Source organism: Triplophysa dalaica, chromosome 11, assembly GCF_015846415.1.
Source record: "Triplophysa dalaica isolate WHDGS20190420 chromosome 11, ASM1584641v1, whole genome shotgun sequence".
NCBI lineage: Eukaryota > Metazoa > Chordata > Actinopteri > Cypriniformes > Nemacheilidae > Triplophysa > Triplophysa dalaica.
In genome coordinates, this window is record NC_079552.1 from 6,749,828 (window position 1) to 6,766,533 (window position 16,706).

Consider the following 16,706-nt stretch of genomic DNA (forward strand, 5'->3'; position numbering starts at 1 on the left):
AACATCCAAATTTAGCCATTCAATTTTTAATAACAGCTCGGACGTAGCGCGTGTGAAACATAGCACTTCAGCGGGCTAATTGAATTTCACAAGAACGGATATGATGGATTGTGTCAAATCCGGGCTAATAATTTCATTTTATACTCACTTCAAGAAGTTTCTTGGTTGAATAAGGAAAGCCGATGTAAAACTGACGCTTTAGAGCTACGACCGGGTCACAAGCAAACGCCTGCGAGATCCAGCGGGAAAACATAATCGGACCACCATCGGAGAGTTGCACGGTTCGGGGTCACTTTAAGACAATAAGAGGGGGCTTTTGGCCAGTCACCCACATGCTTCACACTGAGCCCTAATCAGCTCTGCTCCGCTGGAGAGAGCCCTCGGAGAGGGGAATGTACAGAACGGGACAAAAAACCATCACCCATGTCGCTTTATATATCTCATGCCTCACTAGTCCGTAGTCAATCCTGTATAATAATCTCTTGCAAAATACATAGTAAAAACGACTGCTTGGATGAAAAAGATTTCGTTCAGATCCAGAAGGCAAAACAAGGAGATTTGCTATTGCATGGTTTGGAGGATTTAATTTATATTAAGGTAAATGTCACTGTAGAATTTTTAAGCAATCTGGGAGATTTACACTACAGTACAATATCCTGCTAGATAAGCCAACATGTTCGGCAAGTTAAAAATAAAAACATAAACACATAAAAAGACAAATAATTTAAATTAAATTATATAACAATCATACCTTTTTAACATACTGTAAATGCCAAATTAAAGACCGATTCATCGGACGCACGTGCCTGACCCAAAGCCAAATTCCAGTCTGCGTTTTCTGATCTGGTCTGGCTAGTCGCAAATAATATTATGCTTTATTTCATATTATATTCAAAAAATGCTTATATTTAATTGTATAAGACTTGTATGAAATAAACAATTTCTTGACTTTTATTGTATATAAATGAAACCAAACAAAAAAAACATTTTGTTGACTGGGCCGTGTAACTTAAGTTTAGTCAAGTAACGCTTCTTCTGGTAACCTAAAATAATACAAACTTTTAACTTGCCAGCCAATGTAATTTACTTCATTACTTTACTTTCTATTGAGGCACTGTTAAGAACATCCATAAAATGTTGTCTCAACCAATTGAGTTACGTCAGATCAAAGATGGATAGGATTCTCCAGAGGATCATATACGACGCAGACTCGCTGTTGTTTGTTTGGTGTGGCAGCGTTTTGCCAACTCAGCTAAAGCGCTAACGCTAGTGAGGGAACAATAAGCTTTTACATACATATGGGAAGATAATAATTATTTTCCCTTCTACATATAAATGCATTAGATTCAACAGTAAGGCTACTGCATTTAAAACAGATAAAATACTGAGGAAAAATCAACCTCGGACTGTCTGAATGCACTTGCCTCATTTGGTAAGAATAGCACAAACGGCTGAAGTTTCACAACTCTGTCCCTAGCACCATCAAAGCCATATCACACCTTCACATCTTACTACGACCACCAGGATTTAAAGAAAAGAAAAGCAGTGCATAAACAAGTATCTCTACATCTCGGCTTTCTGGAATGTTCCTGACTCAGGACTGTGACCACATTTATAAGTTACTATAACACACAAAATGTTTATGGCGTGTTTTAACAGCCATGAATTCAACAAAAGTGTGTCTAGTTTCATAACTTGATATGACACGGCTAAAACGAATATAATCGTTTATTTTAGATGTAATGCAATGTGTAAACACGTTTTAAGGTTTGAATACGCTGTATTTTCCACATACCGTGTATGTTTGTATCTCCTCTTCGCCCCGCCTCTCTAAAACGCGCAGATTTTTTACAAAGCTCATCGCTCTGAAAAACGAGATGTGCTATGATTGGCCAGTTAACCAGTGCGTAGTGATTGGTCGAATACTGCAACAGTGTGATGGAAATTTGGATATTTGGAACAATCACGTTCAAAGCAATTGTACGCACAGGTATGCAGACCTTACGTATACCTTACGTAAACCTTGCGTATACATTTGGGCAGTCTTTGTCAAATCAAACCATGAACCGACATTTGATTTGTGGAGGTGTGGTTACACAAGGCTATTCAGGCAGGTTTGGGAGAGCATTCGCTTTTACATATTTTGTTCAGACACTTTAATTTATTCAATTTTACGTGTCTAATACATGTATGGGCAACTTATCACAGAAAAACACATATGACCCCTTTAATAAAGACCAAATATGTGAAGGAAAGATTTTAATTTACAATATCAGGTCAGTGACTGACAGCGAGATGGATGGTTAACCTGTCAAAATACACCGAGAACTCATCAGAAAGCCAATAGAAGACATATTAATGGAAAAGTGTCATATAATGTTTAATTACCTCTAAAGAGCAGGAGCAAAGACTCACTTCAAGGACTGGCAGTCTGTTCATGAGCAAAGAGCTAAAAAAAACCAATATCTATAATTCTCAATCTATTCTGAGCTCAATGTCACATACCGAATCTAATTAAATGCTAAATATCATCATAATTTATGGTTGAGCTATGCAGAATACGTGACAAAAGTCTAACATATACCAATATAACAAGCTCAGGTCATCACCACCACCTATTCTCAGAAATCTTGATCTTAGATGTATTTTTCTTATAAAATATGTTTCTAATAACACTGGATTTGAAAGATACAGCCACGGAAAGAACTAAAAGACCCTTTATCAAAATCCTTTTTAGCTTTTCTGAATTTACTATTTATAGGTATGTGTTTAGGTAAAATGATGAGTTTTGAGACATATTTCTGACAAAAAAAATGTATTTGCATATATTTGCTGAAACTGGACAAACTGGTCAAAATAACTATGAAGATTCATATTTATATAATTTGTTTCGCTTTACTTTCACAATTACACAGAAATAAGTGGACAGGATTATATAATTACATTCATTGAAAATAATTTGGGATTTCGAATGGCACGATACGCGTAAACAAAATATTTAGGCAACTGCTCCTTTAACACAAGGCCTTATTCTAATGCATGACCTCCAGAATCCAACTTAAAGCCATGAAACCTATTCTATGAATATACAAGTTATATATGAGAATGGATTGTAGTGCCTCTCTTGATATTCATGGCTGTACCGAGGGCTGATCTACCTCCATCTGAGGCATTAGAGTCTGCCGCATCTCTCATAAACGTGGCTGAGGTGCAATGAGACCCCCTCATGAATGTGTGAGTAGGCCTTGTTTTTCGGCCGACTGAAATAGCAAGTCAATCAGCTGCATGCCGGCGCGGTGAAGGGTTTCTCGTTAGCTTTGACCTTGAGAGATGGTAATGTCACTAAATCTGGTGATGTGTTGGGTGGTTGTGATTAAAGAATCACGACAGCAGGAGTAAACATTATTTATTGGGAAATGAATGCGTTTACTCACTTTACCTGGAGGGGAGCGTTAAGTTGCATTGCGGTATATGCTCATGAATGTATATATATATATAGAATTAATGCACGTTAATTTGAGCAGAAGTTGCATATAATAATGGGTAAATCCAGTTTAAAGCAATGAACCCAAAAATGTATGTCAGTATAAATAAATCCAGCATAAATCTCACTGCCTTTCACAATGATTAAAATTTAGAAGTTTAAAGGAGAGTTCACAAAAATGAAAATTCTGTCATCATGCCAAACCTGTATGACTTTCTTCTGCAGAAGACAAAAGAAGATATTTTGCAGAATGGTAACCACACAACGGCGGTACCCATTGACTTGCAATGATTTTTTGTCTATACATTAGAAGTGAATGGGCAACCATGATGTTCGATTAACTTTTTTTTTATATATCTTTTGTGTTTTGCAGAAGAAAGTCATAAAGGGTAAGTCATTTTTGGGTGAACTGTCCCATTAAGGGTTTGAATTACCAGAAAGCCTAGCAATGTGATATTTTAGAGGCATAAAATAAAGTAAATAACCACAATATTATCAGTTATTGTAAATATGATGTTTTACTCACTTTCTTCTGCCAATCCCCTTGGGACTTTAACTCTTTGAACTATTAGTGCATACAAACCTCAGTTTTAGTGTGTTGACCTGCAATACCATTTTCGAAAAAAATATTCATATGAAAAATTAAAACACAATATATTTGTGGCACAGCAGTACTATTATACAGACTACTGTTACTGTGGGTAAAATAAGGCGATTAACACTAAAATATAGATTTATCACTCCCACTCCTAATATAAATATTGACATTATTTTTTGAGATATGTTGATGTAAATGTTGAATAAAATGTTGGAATAAAATAAATATTGGATTCACTTGGTAATCCAGCCATATGGCTGTTTTCTATTTTTATTCCAAATTACATAAAAGCGTGGCGCTCAAATGTGTCCAGATACTATATCAAGGCAGCACTGTACAGCAGAAATGTCAGTTACATGATAAAACCCTTGTAACAAGATTAAACTAATTTGGTACATCATTGGCCAACTAAAAAAAACAAGCCGAGATGCTGTATTGGTTTTATGCCTTTCAGGCTCCGAAACAAAGACCAGGTTATACCTCCATTTTCCAAAACTCCCGAAGACCCCATTCCACTGCCCACCTCTCTGTCAACACCAGCAAACATGGCATACAGCCACAGAACTCACTCAACACACCTGTCACCATTACCCTCCAGAATATAATTTGCTCAAAACTATAACAAGCGGCTATAATTAGCCGAGTGTTATTAAATATGTCCAACATTGATTATCTGGACTACAAAAAGGAAATTTAATAAGATGCGCCGGGTGCGTTTTCTCCTTCCTTTCTCTGACTCAGCGGCTGTGCTAGGAATAAATTAATGTGCATATGGAGAGCGATGTCACAGGATACGAGACGACCACTAAGGCCTTTAGCAGCTCCGCGGGAAAGCAATCTGTGTGTGTCTGCTGGTGCAAAAATACTGCGGACACCTGTTTTAATACACCAAGTGCTGGCGTGGATGACACACACCTCCTCAGTGAAACAGGTGAAATGTGTGAAAGCTGTTTTTGGATCATTTACTATTTTTGTTCCTATACTTATTTAAGGTGTTTTTGTGTGGCAGGTAGAGGGGTATGATCCCCACCAAGGTCATTTTCTACCACTGAAGAACATGTTTTAATAAAATATATTGCTCCTGTCCTTCTAAACGTTGTCACTCCATTTTACATAATTTTATTTTTTATTAGTCACCATTTATGTTTATCACTGGGTTTTGGGAATTTCGTTACTGTCCTTCTGAAACCTTGTGTATCCAAATTTGCTGAACTTTTCTTTGATTGCATACTGAGCTGTCAAAGTTGACAAGCACTTGATATTCGATATTTGCAAAATGGGTGACTAATAATAACGGTTTATGGCAAAAAAAATAAAATCACGAAATATGGAGATATGGAGATACAAGGTTTCAACAGAGTATTTAATCATTTTACAGTACAGTACTGCATCCATCTTGCAGGTGTTTATGAAATCTACCTGTTGAGCTCAAATAGTATGATGGGTAGTGGATTGACAATTGCAAAAAAAAATGAAGCCAACCAATTCAAAAATGCTTCATGTAAAAGGCACACGTTTTGCCTGTGGCACAGCCAATGGTCTGAAAACTTCAGTAGCTTCTATACGATGCAGCCACAGGGAAAATCTAATGCAACAGCAAGAAAAGGAAAACCAGGAAGTCGCCATTTTCATATACAGAGACAAACAAGTACCGAACCGTTTATTTGTTGGCGTGAGATAATTAGCTACTTTTGCCTTCATTACTTGTCGAGCAGTTGTCTGCTACAGTGACAGTGTAGTGTTCCATGTCATGCCCCGCAACTTTAATTAAACACGTTATAAAGAACGTGCAGATTCGCGGGTCTCATTACGGTTGATTCGATAATAATTAAAATATCCATCTGCGAGCATTAAATTGAAAATGCCCCCATGCGTAACTGCATTGAAGTGTAATGAAGAGAGTGTAACTGGAAGGGAAGAATTAGGAGACAGCGATGAGACAAAGACAAGCTTTTGCATGCTTCGCCGCACCCTGATTATCTAATCACATCATTCACATCTAGACAGGCCGTCCTGGACTTCTGACGAGCGACTCCGGCGGTCACCTCTGGGGGGAAATGCGACATGGCGACGGATGCCGCTCACGGGCGTCGGGTACGTGCTGCCCCTATTGGCGTCTGCTCCCCGCTGCTCCACTTCTGCCTGTTAATTAACTGTAATGATGTAAACAAGAGCTCATCCTGACCAGCTCGCCACAGCCACAGGAAAGGCAATCTGTTAAAACAAACACCAGGGAGATGCCACCCCTTGCACCTCGCACCATCCTCTCACACTGCAATCAACACCGACGCCCGCGATAACTGCGGCAAGATGGAACTCGGGCGGCACGGGCTGATTAGGAGATTGCCTGCACTTTTCGCAGCTGGATGAATCTGCATCACCCCTGAGATGAAAGCTGTCAGGAGGCAATGCACACATAGACAGACCTTCATATAGCGCGGGCCAGAAAGCCTATAATGAATTAAGCATTCGTTTCTCTCAAGAGGGCTCTGATAAGTAACGTTCCTCCCCTTCTTAAGGAGGAGATCCTCTGGGTTTTATACCTTGTTGACAGGCATTTCAATGGAAGTTGGTTCAAGCTCTAAAGAGGTTTATCCAAGATGCTGCATTGTAAGCCTTGTGAAAACATATGCAGAGACTGTTTGAATTAGAAATGTTTAATTTTAGGTATTAAATTAAGTTATTTAGTATAAACCAACATGTGCATAGGGTGATGGAGAAATGTTCAGCTGACGTAAACATCTACGGTACTACATCTACGGGCCTTTTTTAACATTATTTAACGCATATATATATTTCGTCAACATTTATTAGTCTGTGTTAATGTTTAACAATAAAAAATGAAATTGTTAATTGTTTGTTGATGTTAGTTCATGGTGCATTATCTGATGATGTCAGATTCAACGGTTGACTTTAAATATGTATTAGTTCATAAAAGTAACAATTTAATGAGCAAATTGGATTAATAGATATTGTTAAAGTAATGTTTATTGTTGTTTCATCTTAACTAATATTAACAAATGGAACCTTAAAGGAACGCTTCACTCAAACATGAAAATTCCATCATCATGGACTCGCCCTCTTGTCGTTACACACCTTCATGACTTCTTCTACAGAACATATTTAGAAGATACTTTAAACAATGTTGGTCACCAAACAATGTACCCATTCCCTTCTTTTGTATAGAGACAAAACCAATGCAAGTGAATGGGTACCACCATTGCGTGACTCCCAACTTTCTTAAATAAATCCTATTTTTAAGGACAGAATTTCATTTTAGGGTAAACTATCCCTTTAATGTGAAGTGACAGGCCATTCTCACCGAAATATTTTGTTATAATATGCATTTTATGTAAACCACAGATACACTATACAGATCATTCCTATTTATCCATAAATAACATAATTTCATAAAGACTACAGTATAATATTAAAACGACATATCTCTGCTTTTGAATAATTCACAAGGAATCTATTATTCTTTCTCCTGTCATGTTATCATAACAAAAATGAAAGTAAGCTTCTTTTTTTCAGCCTATGAAGCCCAGCCTAGGTAAAGTCTCATAAATATCCATTCTTTGTAAAATGATCATCCCCACAGCGCCACAGTGAACAACATCTGTTTCTTCAACAATTTCCACTGACAACCACTCGACTGTCAATTCTCACAAAACATACAAACCATTGAAATTCAGCAGACGATTGAAAAGTTCCCCTTTAGAGATGTCACTCGACAAGTCTTCAAGCCAGGAAAGTTCACACTACATCTCAAAGCACAGTCAAGTGTATTTAGGTTAGTCCATTGACTTCAGTAATCTCAAACTTTTATGTGCATGAGCATCGGTCTGTTTTCTCCAAAAAGTAAGAAAAGGCAGAATAAAGATATTAGTTTGCAGTCCTGGACGCTCCCTGAGGCTCATAATCAGTTAGCCACACCCCACGTGCCTGTTCCATACTTTATTTCCCCCACTACGCCTCTTCATCAGCCTTGATTAGACTGCTGGAGTAAAATGTCACATTTTACATGCCTCCATATTTCAGCCCAACGCCAAACCCGAATACGGCTCCTGGATGCTCGGGGGTGAAATGTCGAGGGATGCACCAATTCCTGCTTGCCCCAGTTTGCAATCTCACGAATTTGTCACTTCGAGAGCAAGGGCAGCTATGGAAATTACAGATGTGCTCTCTGTTAACATGCGCACGGCAAGCAAACATCATGACGCTAATTGCAGCTAATTGGCTCAGCGTTGCTCATGTTTCTGAATCAGATGAATAGCAAAGACAACATTAAGTGACACTGTGACCTTTTTAAAGCTCGAGTCTAATTAACCTTTTAGACACATGCAGGTGTTTTATGTAGGGCAGAGGGGAACAAACTTGGCCACAAAGGTTGGGCGATACCCTTTTTAACTCCGGTACAGATTGTATGCCGCCGTAACAGCTGCTGCTTGGGAAACCAGAGATATTAAAACCATAAACACAGAGCATTTTGAGATAAAACGTCCCGCACCAGAGCAATTTTACCTCATCATTCAAATCTCCAGCTCATTACCAAAGCTCTCATTTCTGCGCATACAGCTTATGGGAAACAAACCTGCGGGCTATCCCTCTTGTTGTCCTGATTGAGTTTACCACAACATCGTGAACGGCGAGCAAAATGATGAAATGAAATAAAAAAACTTCAGAGTTTTCTTCATTAGAGTTATTTGCGCATTTCAATATACCCGCGCAAGCGTAAGCAAAGAGAGAACCGCAGCGTTCCAGTAAAAAAAGCATTAAAAGTCGATCAGCGGAAAGGGGGGACACAGAATAAAACAGAGAGCTTTACGGATCAACTCATAAAGCCTTCAATACTGTCAAGCTTTTATTGCAGTTTGCTTAGCGGCGTTACGAGATGCTCGTACACACCCACAATAAAAGCTTTACACAACTTTTCGAGAAATGAAGCTGGTGCCACTTACACCTTGACAATAATTTATAAGGGAAGGGGTGGGGGAACAGGGCCGAGAAGTATATATCTGTAAATATACATTCATCAATCTTTCTGGGGGATGAATCGTTAGAATTTTTTTCTTTTAGTTTGTCCCCAGATGCTAGAATATGTTAAAGTATAATTCAGGACTGGACCTGTTCTTTTCACTTTTAAAGAGTCACTTACACATTACTTTTTCCCCATATTTTTAAAATAGTAGTTAGCTCATTCACTATAGAATATCACGAACATAAATATGGGAATTATGTTGTAACCAAACAAATGCTGAAATGTAATAATTATTTAAGACAGAAGACAAAGGCTATGCATGTACGTATTGTCTCTAATAAGGAATAAACAAATAAATACCTTAAAGCATTGTTACTAACCTCAAATTAAACTACAGTACAAAATATAGCTGATTATAAGTGAAAGTATCAACTATGTATACTTCAACAGCAACAACATAAAGAGATGTTATGTGCCCCAAACCTAACTTCCAGTAGACCGCCGCAAAGAATCAATATCTGTGAGCAGTTTAAATTTCATTTATTACAATAAATACAAATATTAATGTAATTGTTATATGACTGTATATTATATTAACCAAACACAGATCAGAAGTTAACTAGTGTCTGATGAAACAGATCTAGACATGTTTACCGTAAAAAAGTCTAAAATATAAGTTGACAAGATGCAGTCACTCAAAGATACTAAAAGCTAAAGTCCTTGTTATAGATTTACAGGCAAGTTACAGGCAAAATAATTTTTAAAACCAGGAATTATGCCAACACACAGTTGTGATCTATTGGGAAGTGGTCATCGTGTGCCGTCGTGTCCTTTTTTAATCTGAAGGTCAATACCTAATGTACTGTGATTATTAATTATGTCTATCAAAATGCATCAATTAAACACCAGGTACATTATGTGACATCACAAACTGCTCCCACACAATGAAGCAAATAAAATTACAATTGATTCTCCATTGTCAGGCAATTACGTAAAAGCACTGGGTCTCTTATCTCTGTTGGCCTTTCATTCACTCGATCAGGAATGAAATAGCCTTCAGTCACGCTGCATTAGCATCCAGCCTTACACGCCAAATGAAGTAGTGACCAGTCATCACCTGTGATTGCTTTAGCGTCAGCCGCATAATGTGGTGTGGAGCCCACCGTTTAGCGCTGCGGCATCAGGCTCGGTTCCACCACAGCCATTTAAAAGATGAAATCGAGCCAAGACTGACATTTCCCTGCGACAAGATGCACAGTACCTCTCTTGACCCAGAATAGATGAGGGGTTAACAGGATATGCTTGGAGGTAGCCATCCCCAGCCATCTTTCTGGGTCTGTACAAAAGCAGGAATAACATTCAGCGTGTAAAGCTGAAGTGTGTCATTTTCTCAAAACTTTCTTTTATCCCAGGTTAGTACGTGAGAACTCCAACTAACTAACTGCAAGCCATCTGTAGGTCAATATTCTTAAAGGTTAATATTGTTTGTTGAGACAATGAGTACGTTTTGGCTACAAACAGTTTTATCTGAAAAGAGAGAACCCATAAATACTGCGTGGACTATTATTCCTGTCACGGCACAGCGCACAGCACTGTTCCTAGTGGTCTTACAAAAATGGAAGTCTGTTTCCCATGAGACTTATAAAAAGTAGATCATTTTCGATGTAGACCTAACGTAAAATGGGAAAAAAGTGCACTTACATCAATTGCTTCCCAGGAAAGTCCGTAATAGACTCTTTGGGTAGGGTGATTTTGTACTTTATAGGTTCAAAAGCAGGTATGTAATTTAATAACTCACATGAATGTCATATAATGAGCAAAGAACAAAATCAATGCAAAATGAGATGATTATGATGATGTTTTGAGCAAACATGGTTATTTCCCTTTGTAAAAGGTCAGGTTATGTTATGAGTTTGGGGGAAAATGACATGCCTTGGAAAGGGGAATGGCTACCAGATGGCGTTGTGCCTGTATTAAGTGACTGGCTGTTTTTGCAAGAGGAATGGAGAGCAGCCTGGCATGTCTAATGAAGACAAGAGACCTATCCACCTAAAGTTTCTCTGGGCATTCATTAAGCTCCTATGGAGATGAGACACGTCCCATCAGACTTTAAACGAAAGCTCTCTGAGGGTTTGACTACTGTTACAATACATGCATGACTGCCTCTATAACATTCAACGGGAATAAAAAAACGACATTAAATTCTCAAAACCATCTAAAGGAAAGTTCCTTTACCAGAGATTAGGTATAGTCCACCCAAACATACACTCTTAAAAAAAGGTGCTTAAATGGTTCTTCACACTGATGCATTTTTGGTTCCACAAAGAACCACTCAGTCAAAGGTTCTTTAAAGAACCAAGTCTTTCTTACTTTTGATAATCAAAAGTATCTGTTTTGTGAAACAGAAAGGTTCTTTAGACATTAAAGGTTCTTTATGGAACCAAAAGGTTATTTTATGGCATAGAAGAACCTTTTGAAGCACTTACTCTTACTTAAGAGTTTAAGGTTCTCATTTATTCACTATCATGTCATTTAAAACTTGTATGAGTCTTTTTTCTGTGGAACTCAAAAAATATACTTTGATAAATATCTCATTGGTTTTGTGTCCATACAAAGTTAACTGGGTTCCTATTTGTTAGGTAACAACATTCTACAAAATATATTATTTTGTGTTCAACAGGACAAGGAAAGTGAGGATTAAAATCCCTTTAAAATTGGGATGACCCTTTAAACTCCTAGACGGTTACTCTACTTTCCCTTTCTAGACTTCATACATAACATTCTCTCGTAACCCTTGCTCATGCCCCAACTTCCTGCTGTCCTAAAATCCCCCGCAGTAAGTGTTTTGCATTTAATGTCTCTTGGCTCCTGCAAATATTGACAGAGCGCTACAGCAGTGCCCCTCCCATACCGGCAGGGCAGACAGTTTTATTATCTCAACTCATTTTGCGATCTGTACCCATCAATCCCTTTCATTTTACCACAGGACCGCCCATCTGAGAAACTACTGCTAACAGTGCAAATCAGCAGAGGCCCTTATGGGGAAAATGTTTTATCTAGCCGGCCAATTGAGACACGGGCTACAGTAAATCATGGGTTTTCAGTGCCTCGGAGCATTTTGTGGCTTCATGGGTGCATGGTAAATGCACTTCACCGGAGCCGCAGTCCCCAATATTCCCTAGACTGGCTTTCTGGAGTGTGGTTAGCTCTGCTGATGTCCTCAGACCAGGACGCGGTCACACGCCGCTCCAATGGGCCTCCCGGGGAACGTGACAGATCGGTCGCTCGCTCGCAGTGATGAACTGAGTACAGAAGTGGAAGTGCGTACAGGGGTCACATGGGAGAGGTGTGACCGGATGCGCTGGATTTTTATCTCAAACACAGAGTTTATCCCGCCACTTTATTGAGGACATCTCACAGATGTCTATTGTTTCATAACAGACCAATTAACTAAGCATCACCGTGCATGTGGTCATTATCAGTGTGTACTGTTTCATAACACAGAACAACTAAATAAGTAAGCCACACAATTTATGAAATACAGTGATTTTACTAGGGTTGGGGTTTTAAAACAATCTTTATCTGCCATAAAATGCACAGGACATCGTGATGGAAATTGACCAAACTATTAATACAGTGATGACCAGTGCTCAAACTGAACAAAGTCTTATGGGGGGTCCCCCCACAAGACTTTTTTTGGTAGGGGTCAGTCTCGCGACATATAATTGATACAAAATACACACTATATTTCAGAAAAACATGCATAACTATATACTACTTTTTAAAAACAGGCCTACATAAAAAACAGGCTTTTTTGGGGCAGGGTGTTTCAAATATAAAGAGACATGAGACAACTAGCCATTGTAAATAATTAATTCCCAAACTTTACAATATCCATAGCATGAATTTAATCCCGATAGTCATTATAATTTTTACTCAAATAAAAATATCAATATCCGAGGGACCCCCTAAGTCTAGTTTTTACCTCTTATGGGGAGTCCCTAATGACTTAGGGGGGTCCCGGATCCCCCCAGCCCCCCTTCAATTCGAGCACTGGTAATGACATCACTACACCTCAGAAATTCAATGCAAAATGAAAAATCACAGACACTTGCTCTAAATCCCTCATCACTAAGTGTACACCAGATCTTTCCTGAACTGTATATATGGAACAGAACTGAAACGCCAAGACCCGACAGAGACGAACAGAGAGAATCTTTCATATCTTGCTCCTGGTCCAAAAAGTGTTAAACCACATTCTGGAGGTTAAGCACCTTGTGTCTTGGCTCAGAGAGCTCATCATATTTGAAGATGAAGCTCATCCTTCATTCAGATTCGTGGAGCAAACACAGGTGTCATGCTAAACTAATGTGGACTAAGCTATCGCTTCTAGTACAACATCACTCATCTCAATCTGCGGGAGCGTTTGTTGGCAAGCGACAAGCGCATCAATGCTAACCTTTTCACCTTTCCTGTAGCTAGTACACGTCTACAGATAGTCACGGCGAAATGAATGCCGCAATGTCACAGAAAAAGGAAAACCAAGCTGTTTCAATAGTAGTAGCTGCTGGGAGTTCAACATACTGTATGGTGTCCAAAAACAAAGGTATGGAAACTGTGTGCAACTGTGTTCCAGTGGTGAAAATAATGTTGCCTTCTGGGAATTCCTTCTGGTTGATTCAACAGACTTAAAATGCCCTGGGGTTTTACTATAATTTACAAAAAAACACAGATGCACATACATTCATACAGTGGATAGGGGTGAATGGGGCAAGTTGTCACACAGTTAATACTTCGAGTGATCTTGTATGCTGGTTTGTAATTCTAACATTTGAATCTGGTTATTTATAAATGATAAATTAAATCTATAATAGCAACTATAGTACCAGTAATAATGAAGGATTTTAATGGCATTCTCAGAACAAACTGCTAAATATCAGGCTGGGACATGTCGCTCCATTCTTTTAAATAATTCATATGATTTATTACATTTGATATATTTATCTTACATTTGCGCAGAGCTTTCCACTCATTTTAAACGAAACACTTTGCTGCAAAGCCCAGCTGTACATTCCATTGTACTAACTTGCCCCATATAGTGTGACAGCATACCCCACTATATTGATGCATGTGGTCAATGTGTTCATTGAACTGCTTATTTCGTCCGGGGCAATAACACTGGCAATGGTCCATTGCGGCTGTGCCGTAACCTAGATCTTAAATTACAGCGTTACTTTTAAAAGAAATTGACTTTCAAAAGCAAACCTACTCAAAGACATGTTCACTGAAGTAAAAAGCTGACACCTAGCCCCCGTCTCCCTAATTCTTTCCATAATGGTAAAATTTCAGCAATGCATTCAAAAATAAAAAGGGGTGAAGAAAAACAGAAGTGAAGGTTCTCATACTTGCATTTCAGCACAGCATTAGTTTCAGGATTCCTCCTGTCTGAAAATATGTTCACAGGTCCCTATCGCTTGAGATAATCACGGGGAATTTGTCTGCACTGCACATGTGGGCCACAGCACATGTTCAGAGCCCTTTCTGCCTGAGGGCCCGTCTTTGGGTTCTCAAGAACAAGGATTAGCTAGAGACCTCATCCAATTCCTATCTTTTCATGCTTGTATTTTATACCAGTTATTTTATTACACCCTCAATCCACTTGTAATGCTCTAGAAGACCACTGGGGGATCTGGTGTTTTTCTTGCTTTCCAGGTGACGGAAAGGAGTTTCCTAATGAGTTTAGCAATAATCTGCAATGCAAGTGGTCTGGAACCTCTGTTATAAATCAGGTTCACAGGCATGGGCATAGGCTATAAAAATGGAGGAATTTAATAAATCCACTGTATGCAATTTATGCCGAATGTGAGCATATACTGAAGCGGCCAAGCGTGAATACAAAACTCATCGGACAGAGTCGAGTCAATCACGGGGGCCGCTGCGTTTTCACAGAGGGTCTACAATGATCTGTAGCAGCTGTCCAAACACGTCCCATCGAACTGGACCTGCCTTAGAGTAAAAACAGAGCCCGTTTCATGTCAATATATGAATTATTGAATAAATAAATAGAAGAGGGAAGCTAAGTAAATATCTAGAAAGTGCATGTACGAAAGTGAGCACTGTACAGCACTGCGTAAGGGAACGAAATGGAGAACAAAGATGTACGGTCCCTTTCCTAGCTTCTCCTGTTTTACTTAATGAGAACTTCTGGGTTTTACTTTGGAAGCAAGCACATAACCCAAACTACTAAATCAAGACCTTCTGTGTGGGCCATGGTGTACACCATAAAAACAATAAACCGAATCGATAATTAGCATTTAACTCTTAGTCACTTGTGGCATGGCATTAGCATTTATTGGGGTCCAAAGTGAATTCATATTTCTCTTAACTGCAGGATTCTACCATCGCAGTGTTGGTAAAGGTGGACCGATTCATCCTCGCTGTGAGATTAAAGTAGTTCATCAAATGCTGGAGTTGGCAATTTGTCCCACAAAGACGGTTTCATCACGGCTAATTGTGCGAGATCCTCACCGGAGCCTCCGCCGGTCTGGCCGGAGGAGCTGATTGGTTGGTCTTTTGCACGGCCCTTCTGGCTGTGGCCACCACGGATTAAAGCAGATCCATAACTCATGTGCACCAGATGGTGGAGATAGGGCCAACAGCTGGAACAGAGTGTGATCAGACTCTACGTCTTCCTGGACCAAAGCTGGTCTTTGGCCAGCTTCATTAAAGCCCGAGCCTGCCTGGTAATTTACTGAGCTGAGAAACAATCTCAATATACCCGCTACATGGAGCAAATGAGACTTATCTATTGCAGATGTTTCTACGGCCTCATGCCGTACACTAGCTAGCAAACGAAACACCTCATTGTCTGCTAAGACATAAATAAACATGTGGATAAATAAGTTTGTTAGGGGAAAAAAGCAATGTATTTTTCTTGACAGCTGACCCTGAAACTAAACTGCACATCACTGATCAACTACAACCCATGAGCAAACCAAATAATTTATTTTCAGGATTCAAAAATGCCATACATCTCCCTACGTCCGGCCATCTACTGTACATATCCACACCTATCCATTTACATCAGTACAACTTCAAAAGTGAAGTAACTTCAAATGGTCCACAGAAAGTCTGTCTTTAATAAAGATGATCTTGCGGGCCTGTATACTCACCACAGATCGTAAGTTATTATCTTTCATCAGCTTTAAGGAGGTTTTGTAGCATGCTTCGAGGTCATCTCTTTGGGACTGGCCCAGGTTCCCTCTGGCGATCGGGCCGACGGTATGGATCACATCTGAAAGAAAGAAAGTAAGAGGGCAGTTTATACACTGTAAGAAATGAAAGCCTTGGTTATCATCTTTTCTAATTTAAACATGTGCCGCGGTACGTGAAATGAATTTTCAATTAAAGCTGTGACACTGTTTAACACCAAAACAAATCCCAGATGACAAACAAAAACAAAACAAAGCTTCTTGTCAGATCTTCAAAAGCACGGCGTACGAGAGAATGACAAAAAGAACCGTTTCAAAACCTGCTGAGGATCCCGGGAACGCAACCGCACAATCCTACTGGGTACAAAACAGCTTTTTTCTCAAATGTTATCAACATGAATCTAGCAACAATGACAAAAGCCAACAATGGAA

The 16,706-nt window shown here is 39.1% G+C and overlaps 1 protein-coding gene across 2 annotated transcripts in view; it reads right to left on the bottom strand.

The window, feature by feature from the left end:
- Positions 1–16,706, bottom strand: part of macrod2 (mono-ADP ribosylhydrolase 2) — a 473,143-nt gene that overhangs the window by 133,384 nt on the left and 323,053 nt on the right. For both annotated transcript variants that reach the window (XM_056760614.1, XM_056760615.1), the window contains exon 6: positions 16,236–16,357. In XM_056760614.1, the coding sequence (XP_056616592.1) occupies positions 16,236–16,357 (122 nt within the window). The remainder of the gene's footprint in view (positions 1–16,235; positions 16,358–16,706) is intronic.